Source organism: Anabas testudineus, chromosome 4 (assembly GCF_900324465.2).
Source record: "Anabas testudineus chromosome 4, fAnaTes1.2, whole genome shotgun sequence".
Lineage (NCBI taxonomy): Eukaryota > Metazoa > Chordata > Actinopteri > Anabantiformes > Anabantidae > Anabas > Anabas testudineus.
Window position 1 is genome coordinate 25932825 of NC_046613.1, and position 15214 is coordinate 25948038.

The 15214-nt window shown below is 38.8% G+C and overlaps 1 protein-coding gene across 3 annotated transcripts; it reads right to left on the bottom strand.

Annotated features, from left to right (window-relative positions):
- Positions 1–1580: 1580 nt before the first annotated feature.
- On the bottom strand, positions 1581–12722 carry LOC113152329 (ELAV-like protein 1). Of its 3 annotated transcripts, none has more exons than XM_026345506.2 (8): positions 12555–12722; positions 11344–11406; positions 11100–11174; positions 10084–10249; positions 8175–8278; positions 7491–7644; positions 5839–6064; positions 1581–3342 (listed from the first exon to the last, which is right to left on the bottom strand). In XM_026345506.2, the coding sequence occupies exons 2-8, from the start codon at positions 11377–11379 to the stop codon at positions 3024–3026; spliced, it is 1080 nt and encodes a 359-aa protein (XP_026201291.1). In that variant the 5' UTR covers positions 11380–11406; positions 12555–12722; the 3' UTR covers positions 1581–3023. The 3 variants fall into 3 exon arrangements, with proteins under 3 accessions (XP_026201291.1, XP_026201290.1, XP_026201292.1); XM_026345505.2 differs by having other exon boundaries at positions 10084–10300; XM_026345507.2 differs by lacking the exons at positions 11344–11406; positions 12555–12722 and having other exon boundaries at positions 10084–10332.
- Between the last annotated feature and the right edge of the window lie 2492 nt (positions 12723–15214).

The window sequence follows — 15214 nt, forward strand, 5'->3', positions numbered from 1 at the left end:
ACAGACTTAAGTGTTCAATAACTGTTGGCTGCAGATTTAAAGTCATATTATGAAGCTCTAATGAGGGTAGAGTAGAGACACTCAGAGGGAAGACCAGTAAATAAGCCCCCAGAAAAAAGCCCCCGGTGATCAATTATTGATCAGTAAATCTGTGTTGATGCGCCTCTTTTTGACAGATTGAAGCACAAACTTTGAACGGTTTATTTTTATTTTGTTTCTATGAGAGTCAAGTTTGGTTTTGGAGCGTCGTAGTTGGACTGATCAATCAGGTTAATCGGAATGGATGCCTTATCAATAATCTTCAGACATCGGTGCAGCGAGCCGATTGGTTGTGGCCACGTTAGGTGCCGTCTCCTGACAGAGACAGTGTCCCCAAATTGCATCTTGGTGAACATGAAAACAAAATGAAGTCTAAAAAGCAGAACGACCTAAGAACTAAGCCACAAATTTATTTCTGTTAGCAGTTTTCTTGTGAGGGCGGCGGCACCCGACATGATTGAACCAAGCCAATGGACTGTTTGGGGTTTTCAGGTTTTTTGTGGTGATGTTTTTCTTCTTCGTGCTTCTGCTGGGTGACTGTAGCCTCATTAGCTGAACTGAAGCCTAAAATTCATCAAAGTGTATTTAAGTGTCCAGTAAAACCAATAAAACCAGTGCACAACAACCTGTGAGTGTTTTGAATTCTTCCTGCTGAGCTCAGCTTGAACACAACACGAAGCTCACGGTTATCTTGAGAGTCAAATTCAATTGAATTTTTTTTGTATTTTATACATCCATGTTCTGTTCAGATTCGGGCGAAATCAGTTCTACTGAAGATGGTCAGCTTTACCACCAGTATGTTGTTGTTTTCTTGTTTTTTTAAACTGGGACATTATAGAAAACTAGAATAACATTGTGACCACCTGTCTAATATTGTGTTGGTCCCCCTTTTGTTGCCGAAACAGCACAGACTCATCCATACCTGGAGTTTGTTGAGCTCTTCAAATTGTTCCTGAAGAATTTTTGCTTTGTAGCACAGAGCATTATTGTTCAGATAAAAGGGTGCACATGGTCTGCAACAGCGCTTAGGCAGGTGGTTCCAGTCAAAGATGGCTGGACCCGAGGTTTTCCAGCAGAACACTAGCCAAGGCCTCACACTGCCTCGCCTTCGTCCCATAGTGCATCCTGGTGCCACGTGTTCCACAGTTAAGTGACAGACATGCTCCTGGCCATCCATGTGCTGTAAAAGAAAATGTGATCAGACCAGGCCACCTTCTTTCATTGCTCCGTGGTCCAGTTCTGATGCCGATGTGCCCATGGTTGGCCCTTTAGGTGGTGGACAGGGGTCAGCATGGGCACCCTTATTGTCTGCAGCTATGCACTGTGTATTCTGACACCAGCATTAACTTCTTCAGAGATCTGCGCTACAGAAGCTCATTGGTTGGATCAGACCACACGGGCCAGCCTTGACTCCCAGTGTACATCAATGAGCCGAGTCCATCACCCTGTTGCAGGTTCACAACCGTTCCTTCCTTGGACCACTTTTGATAGATGTTGTGATATGTGGTCGAAGTACTTTCACATGAAATAAAACTCAACAGTAAGATTTTCCATAAACACATTTATTATTCAACAAACATACAACATCACCATGAAGCTGCACTACAAAACATAATACAAAGAAAAAACATCACTACACATAAAAATGGTTGATGCCTTTCACCTGTTCAGCAGGTGCTTCTACCTACAATTTCTGGGTAAAAATATCTATTCAACACAAAATAAAAGTGAAATCCACCTCCTCTGTGTCGACTGTCCCAGGAAGCTGTGATTCATGTCACATCAAACACAGATAAAAAAACAAAAGAAAACAAAACTATTTTTCTAAATTTCTTTCACTCGCTGGAGCCAATTGTAGACATGTATCTTAGTCCCCTTTAGTCACTTCCATTCACATGACTTTAGTCTGTGTTCACATCATAGTTTAAAGCGACTCAAATATTCTAGTCTGCAGTGCGAACAAACCAAATCTAGTTCCTTCACATCAGATCTGGCCCACTTCCATATGTGATCTGAGCCTCTGGAACTTATCGCTTGTTGCATCATTCAAAATCAGCTCCTCTCGGCCAGTACAGACAGAAGAGGGGAGGAGCGACCACAGAGACAGGATCAGTGGAGAGACCGTGACGTTTCACAAGTGCTGCACATTTGTGGAGAAACTTCTGTTCAGGGCAAACTTGAAGGAACCAACCAGCAGCTTCTAAGCAACCTGGATTGTTACTGCCACTCATGTGGCTTCTATCCTATTTTTTTTGAAGCATAAAGGAACAAGACACAAATATCAGACCTGAGCTGCATAAAGCTTTAACTATTGTGATGTTATTAATGTTCAGAGACTGTACCACCAATGACCTACAGCTGACCAGCCTTTTGCTGGGTGTCATGCCATCTCGTTCTTATAACAGAGAAACAGAGACTGTACACAGTATCTACTAAATAAACACAAATCTCACATTTCTTGTAAAACATGTCAATCCATGCAGCAGCGGGTCTAACCCTGTCTAAACTGATCCATTTTCAGGTGACGTCCGTCAAACATCTCATGCAGCACATATGACCCTGTTTTAATCAGAAAAGCTTGGACACAGCCAGGGTGCCGGGTCGCATTAACTGAAACCTGAAGAGTACTTTTACACATCCATGCAGGTGCTGTGGTACTAATGCTTGTGAACAACACTGAGCTCTATGGCACGTAGGAATTCACTAGTTAAAAATAAATGAATCACTGTAGGTTTCATGCTTTTTATGGGATGTTTAGAAAACACAAAGATACAAAGTCACCAGGCTAATTCTACGAGGACCATGATGTGAACGCAGACAGATCCAAACTAACATACATCCTACAGTTGTGGCTTCACACAAACCTTTTCACATTCAGAGAAACAACATCTGAACGTTTCACAATTTATCACATTAGAAACAAAATGAAAAATAAAATCAACTCTTACACTGTTCTCACCCCGTGCTCTCCATCTTCCCCTTCTCTACTTGTGTCCCTTGCTGGTCTTAAAAGACACCTGCAGGACTTTGTCACCCAGCCGGTACCCGTTCAGGCTATGGATGGCCATGGCAGCCTCCTCATAATTTGTCATGGTGACGAAACCAAAACCTTTACACTTGTTGGTGTTGAAATCTCGGATCACCTTCACATTGACGACAGCACCAAACGGCCCAAACAGCTGCCACAGCACAGCCTCGTCCGCCTCCTGACCCAGGTTATAGATGAAGATGCACCAACCGGACGGCGAGTTCCCAGACGCACCACCTCCACTGCCAAGGTGATCCACACTCATCGGAGAAAACCTGGAAGCACACGAAAGCACAGCTAACAGGGATTAGGTCATTTAAACTAACCTCGTGTACAACAACACATAAATTCAATGAAAATCTACATTCCACAGAAACCATTTGTTCTCCAGATCCCCATCCAGGTAAACAACTTTACTCCGAGGTTTTCTGAACGTTGGTGAATGACTTCCAGTTGCACAGCAACTGTGATTCTTATGCTCAAAGACTGTGAATCAGTTCACAAATGGTAAAAAGAAAAACGGAACCAAAAACAGAGTTACTGAGGTTCATCTTCCCAGCAGCGACGAGCGAACAGCTGAGCACGTCTGAACGAAAATGAGCTTCGTGTGAACCTTGGATGACAAACCAACCGATTCCTCCGTTTTCCACTAACGGGGGCCGGGAGGCTCAAGGGGTAGAGCATCAGCCAGATGAAACGAACCTCACAGAGGGAAAACTAAGCTCCTGTCCCTTATACATCTGAATCTCATAATCTACAGGTGCTGGTCATATAATTAGAATATCATCAAAAAGTTGATTTATTTCACTAGTTCTGTTCAAAAAGTGAAAATTGCATATTATATTCATTTATTACACACAGACACATATACTTCAAGTGTTTATTTATTTTGATGATTATAACTGACAACTAATGAAAAACCCAAATTCAGTATCTCAGAAAATTTGATTAAGACCAATACAAAAAGGATTTTTCCACAGTCTAATCAGCTAATTAACTTTACATGGTCTCTCAGTCTAGTTCTGTAGGCTACACAATCATGGGGAAGACTGCTGATTTGACAGTTGTCCAAAAGATGACCACTGACACCTTGCACAAGGACAAAGACACAAAAGGTCATTGCAAAAGAGGCTGGCTGTTCACAGAGCTCTATGTCCAAGCACATTAATAGAGAGGCGAAGGGAAGGAAAAGATGTGGTAGAAAAAAGTGTACAAGCAATAGGGATAGATAGATGATTCAAGAACCACTACACACAGACGTATGTAAGACATGGGTTTCAGCTGTCGCAGTCCTTGTGTCAAGCCACTGTTGAACAACAGAGTCTGAAGCATCTCGCCTGGTCTAAAGACAAAAAGGACTGGACTGCTGCTGAGTGGTTCAAAGTTAGGTCCTCTGATCAAAGTAAATTTTGCATTTGGAAATCAGGGTCCCAGAGTCTGGAGGAAAAGAGGAGAGGCACAGAATCCACGTTGCTTGAGGTCCAGTGTAAAGTTTCCACAGTCAGTGATGGTTTGAGGTGCCATGTCATCTGCTGGTGTTGCTCCACTGTGTTTTCTGAGGTCCAAGGTCAAAGCACCTGTATACCAGGAAGTCTTAGAGCATGTTCTGCTTCCTGCTGCTGACCAACTTTGGGGAGATGCAGATTTAATTTTCCAACAGGACTTGGCACCTGCACACAGTGCCAAATCTACCAGTACCTGGTTTAAGGACCATGGTATCCCTGTTCTTAACTGGCCAGCAAACTTGCCTGACCTTAACCCCATAGGAAGTCTATGGATTATTGTGAAGAGGAAGATGTGATATGCCAGACCCAAAAATGCAGAAGAGCTGAAGGCCACTATCAGAGGAACCTGGGCTCTCATAACACCTGAGCAGTGCCGCAGACTTTCTTTGTATTGGTCTTAAGTAATATTCTAATTTTCTGAGAATTTGGGTTTTTCATTAGTTGTCAGTTCTAGTCATCAAAAATAAATAAATAAATAAATAAACACTTGAAATATGTGTCTGTGTGTAATGCACAAATATATTATACAAGTTTCACTTTTTGAACAGAATTAGTGAAATAAATCAACTTTTTGATGATATTCTAATTATATGACTAGCACCTGTATAATATAAAAGAAATCAAGTAGAACCAAACTATAAAAACCTGCCCAAGTCTGACTACGTACTAATGTGGTCAGTTACACACATAATGGAAGTTTCAGTGAAGTGGACTCATCTAAAATCTGACAGTAACTCATATGATTTATCGCAACTTGTTATAAATGCTTCAGTCTGTCCAGGAATTAATCCCATCCACGATTTGCGACACTCAAAGACTGAAACAGGTCTGTAATTCCCTATGTCCAATTTGCTGATGTTTTTCTAAAGAGGAATAACTAACATTGAAATGCTTTTTACAAAATATCCTTTGTAAATTATGCTGCTTTCCTTTTAATTTCTTTTTATACAAGTCAATAACTTTGAAATAAAAAAAAAAAAAAATGCAAAATTGATTGCATTTAATAAAACTCTAAAAATAGACACACAGCTTCTTCTTCTGACCCTCATAATCATTTTGTGCAGGATTTTATTGTTCCGCTAAAATCATGTGATTCATTAACAGGTGAAAATGACCCAGTAGTCAACAGGACAGACCAGGGGTCCAATCAGGGGCCTTTAAGTCTACTGTTTAAACACTTAACAGTCAGTAATCTGATTACTTTGCAGATTACTTCAAGTAATTTGTTACATCTGTCCAATATGTGACCCCAAAAGGTGAGTGTACCTGAACCTCTGCGCTTGGTGATGGACAGGTCCTCCAAAGCGCCGTGATTGGCCATGGTACATCTGTGACATCATCTGAGAATTCCTGGTCTGGTTGGGGTTGGCAGCAAACTTTACTGTGATTGGCTCAGAGCTGCCGGGGGGGGTGTGCCCATTGAGGTGTTTGATGGCGTCTTCAGCTTCAGCTCGTTTATCGAACCGAATAAAGGCCACGCCCCGAGACAGACCTGCAGCCGGTCAGAGAACAGATGAGGTAACAGGTCAGAATCGATCTGATTACAGCTCACAGAATCAGGTTACATTTTACAGTTTGGACTGGGGGCAGCCACATAAGACAAGCACCCATTTGCCCACGACAGTGGACCTGCACACCAAAAGCTCCAAGCGGTGAGCAGAAAACATGAAAGACTCAACTATTTCTTCCAACTCCACCCCTCAGACAGACACTACAGATCTTTACAAATCCACTGCCAGACAGAGGAGCAGCTCCTGACTGATCAACAGCGTTCTAAAGACCGGCAGCAGCCTGTTGCAGTTCTTTGTGACGTCTTTTCCTTAAATTTGTCTGTCATCGTTTTTCATGTAGATAAGTAACTAGTTAAGGAAATGAAGTTCTATCCTCTCCGATCGTGATGCACGAGAGAGTTTTTATTTACATTTTTACTTTCATTCAAATGAAAGACCGGATGGCAGCTCCATCACCATGGAGACCTTTACACCTGCAATAAGCTGATCTTACTGAGACGGCCGGCATGACTTTACTTTTTCCGGGACAACGGAAGGACAACGAGGGGATGAGCAGAACGCAAAAAACATCAAGGATGAAATATAAAGAATGTCAGAATATTCAAGCCGCATCTCCCCTCTCTGATTATGGGCAATGTGAGATCCCTGGACAATAAGATGGATGAACTGACAGCTCTGGTGAGGATGGAGAAAATCTTTGGAGAATGTAGGTTGATGTGTTTCACAGAGACATGGCTGCACGATGGTGTTAACATAGACAGTTTCAGGAGAGGAGGGGGGCTTGCAGTTCTCATTAACAGGTGGAGCCATCCTGCTCATGTAACTGCAAAAGAGCATGTCTGCAGCCCTGACATTGATTGCTGGCTGTGGGTCCATATTATTTACCCCACAAGCATTCCTCACACAATATTAAATTGCTGTTTATGATTTCTCCAGTGCATTCAACACCATCCGGCCTGCACTGCTGGGAGAGAAATTAAAAAACATGCAGGTTAACAGAACCACAGGAGATCCTTTCTACCTGTGGCCATCAAACTGTAAAACACCTCCCCCCTCTGTAAGGTCTTAAACCCTAAACACTGTAAAGTACCCTGAGATGACTTCTGTTTTGATTTGGTGCTATACAAATAAAATTTAATTGAACTGAACATTATCAGAATCATTTATGTTTTAATTCCACTAAATGTATTATGATTGACCCATTTCATTCATCTTTACATATTCTGTGTGAATATTGAGTTTTTGTATTCATGTCATTTTGTGCTTGTGTTGATGTGGATCTTCTCTGGTTGTGGTTCTTTCCTTCTGTCTGAATTGAGAGCAACTGTAACAAGGCAAAACAATTTCCCTCTGGGATTCATTAAGTGTTTTGAATCTTGAATAAATCAGATTGTCATTGCTGTGTACCTGAGGCCTGGTCCACCAGGACCCTGGAGTTGATGATGTGTCCGTAGCGAGTAAACATGTCCTCAAGCTCAGGCTGACTCAGTGTCCGCGGCAAACCACTGATGTACAGATTTGCATCTTTAATCGTGTCCGAACTTGGCCGTGCATATGAAACCTGTAGGAGGTGACAGGAAGTGGTTCAGTCCATTGCTGTCACACAAAGAAAAATTTTAAATTAAAATCAACACCAAAAAAAAAAAAAAAAAAAAAAAAAAAAACACGGATACATCCAGTCTTTAAAAAAAACCCTCCATATATACTTTAAATATCTTTAAATATTCAATATAAAAAAATAAAACATCAGTTTTCAAGATCTGTGCCAAATAAAATAAAACAAAACGACAAAATAAAAACATACAAGCTGACATCATCAAAATAAAAGCATTAATAAAAAAAAAAAAAAAAAAAAAAAAAAAAAAAAAAAATCAAAACTCGGCACATCGTTACACTGAACTGAAGAAACTCACAGACTCAGTGTGGACGTGTGTCGATAAAGAGACAGGATTAAAGAGAATTAAAAACATGACAGCAGAGTTTTAAAAATACCTTTGTCTTCAGACAGTTTGCAGGAGAGAGCGCCCTCTACTGTCCAGGGAACATAACACAGCAGTTACTGAAAATCAAAGAGCTCCTGTGGCACTTTACCTTGATAGTTTTAGACTGTAGCCTCAGGCCATTGAGGGTACTGATAGCCCTCTCTGCATCACTAGGGTTAACAAAGTTAACAAAGCCGTAACCTAAACTGTGGCCTAGAGAAACACAAAGGAAAACAACAAAATAAAACAACAAACTGTCTGCGGTGCAGCACCACACAATCTCGAAACAAACTCAACAAATATACAGCAAGAAAATCTCTGTACAGGTTTCAACAACATGAAATTCTTCTGAACAAACCCAGAAAAATACAAGTTTTCTTAAATCTGTATCACGGTTCAACCTTCACAGGTCACTGGATCAAAGAGAGCCAAATTTAAATTGATGTAAGGAATTGATAAACGTCAAAAGATACAATGCTGAACATGATTTAACAACTAGTCAACAAAAGGAAACTAAAAGTTTCACTGATCAATATCTATTGTTTCAGTCAAAAGACTGAGTGACTCAAATACGAAAGAGCTCAACACATCTCTAATCCCGTACAGGAAACAGAGCGAGACCTCCCGTAACAGCTGTTGCTCTGTGTCTTTAAACAGAGATGTTTAAATTGACCAATCCTAGTGCTGCAACTGTCAACATTTGTGTCCGGGTACTGTTACTTTATGTAGTAACAGTTAGGTTTAAAGGTATTTCAGAGTGGTTGGCATGCAACGCATTGTGGGATAGCTGACTACATCATCAGGTCCACACAGTTCGCAAAGGGCCCTTAAAACAAACACTGTAGGAACTCTTCGTTTTTGGGATCTGGGTTTGGCTCGGTGTGAACTCCATCAGTGACAATCTTTTACATGAACAGAGAACCAGCTCAGGTCTTTTCTCAGGTGAGATTTGATCTGATTTTAGAATTTAGCAAAGTGGTGAAACACAAACAGCTCTGACAGGGGTGCTCACTCAGACAAATATTCTGCGCTGAAACTTTGTTTTTTGGATTTGTTCAGAACTAGAAGTTCATACAGTCATTAAAACTTTACAAACATTAAAACAGCCTGAAAAACAAAATAAAACAGGTGAAAACAGGATTTAAAACTTTTTACATTCTTGTTAAATTAAATTTCACTATTAAAACAAAGAGTTTATCAAAGGCCAGGTGATATGAGGTTTTATTTGAGTTTCTGATGTTTAAATCTTGGTTACATCAAACCACTGACACCAGGATTTAATGAGAAATTAAAGACAATCACTTTTTTTTTTTTTTTAATTACTGTTTTTAATAAAAAATAGCTGTTTTTAAGGAATAAAACAATGCTCATATAGCCCAGCCTTGATTCAATCATTTAGCATTAGACACGTGCTGTCATTAAACCTGATGTGAAAAATAAAATATTACATAGGTCAGAAAAGAAAGATTTTCAGAAACTGTTCACGGGGGAAAAAAAATGTACAGAATTGTCCTTTAAAACAGACAGAGAAAAACACTTCATTAAAAACCTTTAAAAATTTGAAAAATAAAACTGATAATCAGAAAAACACTCAAAAAAGTTTTTTTTTTCCTAAGTGCGGAAAAATTACAGTGACTGGGGAAAAGCACACAGAAAACACTAAATAGTACTACTGCTAATACTATTAACACAAATACAACAACTTCATAAGTCTACTACTTGTATGTGTGACTTCCAGTTTTAGTACTGTTGTTTAAGCTATGAGAACCTGTAGTCCAAGTTCAAATTACTATAACCCAACAGTACTATACTACGTAATCTTATCTCTCAAATGTTTGTAATATTAGCACCATTAAAACAGTAGTGCTACAATAGTGTATCTGCTAGGCAGTATTGAGGTCTGACACTCAGTTGTAGATGGAGGTTCTGCTGCAGATGGTGCTGTTCTAGTATTTAGAACTGCAGTAGTATACTAGAATAGTACTCCAGTAGCAGTAGAGGTGGGTAGGAGGTGTTACCTGCAACTTTGTCCCGGATGAGTTTGGCCGACTCGACGTCTCCGACGCTGCTGAACAGACTCCGCAGCTCGTCTTGACTCATGGTCTGCGGCAGGTAGTTGACAATCAGGTTAGTTCGCGCATCATCGTCCATTGGCTGATCGGAAAAGCCGTTATCGTACAGGTCCTGCAGGTGTGGCATCAACATTACATCATCAGGTGACTGGTAAAGCTGGTCCTGCAGGTGCACAGGTGTTACATCAGTATTGCCTGCAGGTATACAGTCACCTTTATTTCATCACAAACACATGTACAGACAATACACTAAGGGCTTAAAGATGAATCAGTTAATCAGCAATATTAATGTTAATACTTTCCCGTTGCAGCTGTGGCTGACATGAGGTCAGAGTTTGGCCTATAACCTGACACTGCTGCATTTCCTTGATGTCTCCCACCATGGGAGGCCACATAGTGTGACAATGATTGTATTGTCAAAAATGTTTAATAATAATAATAAATAATAATTTAAAAAAAAACAGTGCGTCCCACACAAAATGTGCAGTCAGTTTTATTTACAGTGCAATTCATCATACTCCTAATAACAGTTCATCCTCCCTGATCTCAAGCCCTGCACTGACTGAGCCACTCACATGTTCAGATGATAACTGTTTATATTGTATCAGGATTTTCTGTACCATAAGAAGGCTTAGGTAGCAAGAAATTAAAGTGACAAATCAGAATAAATATAAAAACAGCGTCATATCATCAAGTTCTACATACTGACAAAAAAGAAAAATTTAACACAGAAGTGACATCAGAAATGTAAGCTGTAACAGGAATGAGCTGCCAATTAACCTGTGTGGTGCTCCAGTGGGGTCCTACAATTTCCCTGAGGGGATCAATAAAGTATGTCATCAATATTAATATTATTATTATTATTATTATTATTAAGTTTAGTGAGGTGTTTAGGCAGGGCACCTAGGATAGCAGACAAAATTCAATAAATGAGAAATGGAAAAACACAGAGCTACTCTCACCTTTCCTGTAGCTCCTTTAGCAACGTGTTGAACGTCTCTGACATCATCACTCTGAGACGTCTGCACTTCACACACCTGGTCAAAAATACACAGGGGTTACACATATCATTACGCGTGCACACACACTTGGACAGGAGCTTTAAACAGCAGTTTCTGACATGAAATTACTCAAAGTCTTCTACACAAAATAAAAGCATTAAGGTAGAGCAGGGAACGCTACAGGTAGAGGAGTTGATGGACTCACCTTCAAGTACCTGATGTGTCCTCGTCTTAGTGCCATCAAGACAACTCAAGTGATTTTCTGCTTCTGAAACAAACCAGCTTCATGTCACTCATCATGTTTTTACTTCTGGTGGTTTGGAGAGCTTCAGATAAATAAATAAATTAAAAAACAAAAACAAACAAAACAAAAACAAAAACAAAAACAAGAAGCTGCAGCTGAACAGTGTCAATATAACTACAGTGAGTTGATTTTCTCCTTCACCTATTTTTATTCTGACATCATCTAAAATTTATGTTGAAAAGACAACAGACCCGTTAAGTACTCCAATACTTAAGACTATCTGATCCGGAACTGGTATTATTACATTACACTTATTACAGTACATACTGTACCATATGCGCAGATTCAGGGTTACATTCTCCTCTACAATCTTCACACACTCCCACAACATGAATTGTACAGTAAGAACACTGCAATATACACACATAACACAGTTACATAATGAGCAAAGACCAAATTGCTACAGCTGCAAGGGAGAATTGTATACCCATAGCATATATAATGTAAAGTGATGAATGAAACGACATGAAACAAAAGACAGCACTGGGCCATTAACAATCGATTATGGAGGAAACCGCACGTCCAACACTTAATACAATACTTCCTATAACTCCTCAATCTTACATAGAAACTATGATAAAGCCAGCACTCTCTTGGACATGCAGTTCTGTGTCATGTCTATGCAGCTGTTCTCCTCTGGCTGACGCTGTCCAGCAGATGGCGCATTTCCCACACGGATTCTGACTGAATTATTGAGGTTCATACGAAACCGATAATTTATCATTATTTATTCATTTAATAATACTTATCACTCTTCACTACTTCACAAATTAACCAATAATGTTAAAATCAAGTTATTTTCTGGTCAAATCTAAATCCTACACTCACTGTAAAAAAAACGTTCGGAACCGGAGCCCAGCCTGATCCTGATCACACCCGGATCCTGTGGATGTTCACTGTAAACCCTCGTGACTAAGGTGGGCAAGGGGATTTCTAGAACCTGAGACTAAACTGATTAAATTAATTAAAATGATCGATAATTAAATAATACTAGCCGAACATCCATCAAGCTAACGCCGAGCTAAATAACGCCGCGTGTTAGCATCGTGGCCTGACAAAGACGCTAATGGGCTAACAACAGGATGTAACGCTGAAAGGCTTATATTTCTTACCTGTAACTGTGGCACACAGGTGAACTCTCTCTTTTATCGACCAACGGGTAGATGTGGTGCTGGTACTAAGCTAACACACCGACTTTAGCCTGAACAACTTCAAATTAGTCGTAAGCTCCGCTACTCAAAAGCAGCTGCTCATGCTCAGTGAGGTTTCTTCTTCTTCGGTGTGATTACAGGTCGCTGATAAACGCCACCTGCTGGAAACGCAGAGAAACGCAGTGGATTAATACCGCATTGTCTGTGTTCTGTACTACATACTACATACTACATTCTGTACTACATACTACATTCTATACTACATACTACATTCTATACTACATACTACATTATGTACTACATACTACATTCTATACTACATACTACATTCTATACTACATACTACATTCTGTACTACATTCTATACTACATACTACATTCTGTACTACATACTACATTCTATACTACATACTACATTCTGTACTACATACTACATACTACATTATGTACTACATACTACATACTACATTATGTACTACATACTACATTATGTACTACATACTACATACTACATTATGTACTACATACTACATTCTGTACTACATACTACATACTACATTATGTACTACATACTACATTCTGTACTACATACTACATACTACATTATGTACTAAATACTACATTCTGTACTACATACTACATTATGTACTACATACTACATTCTGTACTACATACTACATTATGTACTACGTACTACATTCTGTACTACATACTACATACTACATTATGTATTAAATACTACATTCTGTACTACATACTACATTCTGTACTACATACTACATTCTACACTACATACTACATTCTATACTACATACTACATTCTGTACTACATTCTATACTACATACTACATTCTATACTACATTCTGTACTACATACTACATACTACATTATGTACTACATACTACATTCTGTACTACATACTACATTCTGTACTACATACTACATTCTGTACTACATACTACATTCTGTACTACATACTACATTCTATACTACATACTACATTCTATACTACATTCTGTACTACATACTACATTCTGTACTACATACTACATAGTACATTCTACAGTACATACTACATTCTGTACTACATTCTATACTACATACTACATTCTATACTACATACTACATTCTATACTACATCCTGTACTACATACTACATTCTGTACTACATACTACATACTACATTCTATACTACATACTACATTCTATACTACATACTACATTCTGTACTACATTCTATACTACATACTACATTCTATACTACATACTACATTCTGTACTACATATTACATTCTATACTATATACTACATTCTGTACTACATACTACATACTACATTGTACACTACATACTACATTCTATACTACATACTACATTCTATACTACATACTACATTGTACACTACATACTACATTCTATTCTACATACTACATTCTGTACTACATATTACATTCTGTACTACATACTACATTCTATACTACATACTACATTCTATACTACATACTACATTGTACACTACATACTACATTCTATTCTACATACTACATTCTATACTACATACTACATTCTATACTACATACTACATTCTATACTACATACTACATTGTACACTACATACTACATTCTATTCTACATACTACATTCTGTACTACATATTACATTCTGTACTACATACTACATTCTATACTACATACTACATTCTATACTACATACTACATTGTACACTACATACTACATTCTATTCTACATACTACATTCTATTCTACATACTACATTCTGTACTACATATTACATTCTGTACTACATACTACATTCTATACTACATACTACATTCTATACTACATACTACATTGTACACTACATACTACATTCTATTCTACATACTACATTGTGTAATAATAATAAAAGATGGATAAAGATTTGCTGCTATATGAATAAACTTTATCCTGCAGAGCACAGAGCTGGAAAAGTCCCTGACTCATTAGAACAACCAGAAGCATGTCCATGGAAGACCCGTTCTTCGTCGTTAAAGGGTCAGAACACGATGCCAACTTTCTCAGTTTACATGAAGTCCACATCAGCAGAGACAGAATTCGACACATGAAGACATTAACGTGTCGTGAGTCCTGGATTCATGATGAACAGGTTTAAACACAACACAGTTTGGAAAGAGGACTGATTTCAAGTATTTTACACGACAGCGGGTTCCTCTGACTGTTACTGTGGTTATTTAGTTCAAATGTCCTCAGACCTTCAAGTTTTCTAAAGACATCCCATCGCTGTTATGACACAGAAACACTCTTTGGCAGCACTTTGCTGTTTTGATGTTTTTCTTCTTGACTTAGATTTTGTTTGTTTGCCTTATTCCTCACTTGTAAGTCGCTTTGGATAAAAGCATCTGATAAATGGCTAAATGGACATTTGAAATGTTACTATGGGGACGCATTCAGCGGACAGGTAATAACGTTTCTAATGTTTCTAAAGTGGTTCTATCCTCCGTTAACTGGTTCTATCCTCTCTTAACTGGTTTTATAATGGTTCTATCCTCTGTTAACTGGTTCTATACTGGTTCCATACTCTGTTAACTGGTTTTATACTGGTTCTATCCTCTCTTAACTGGT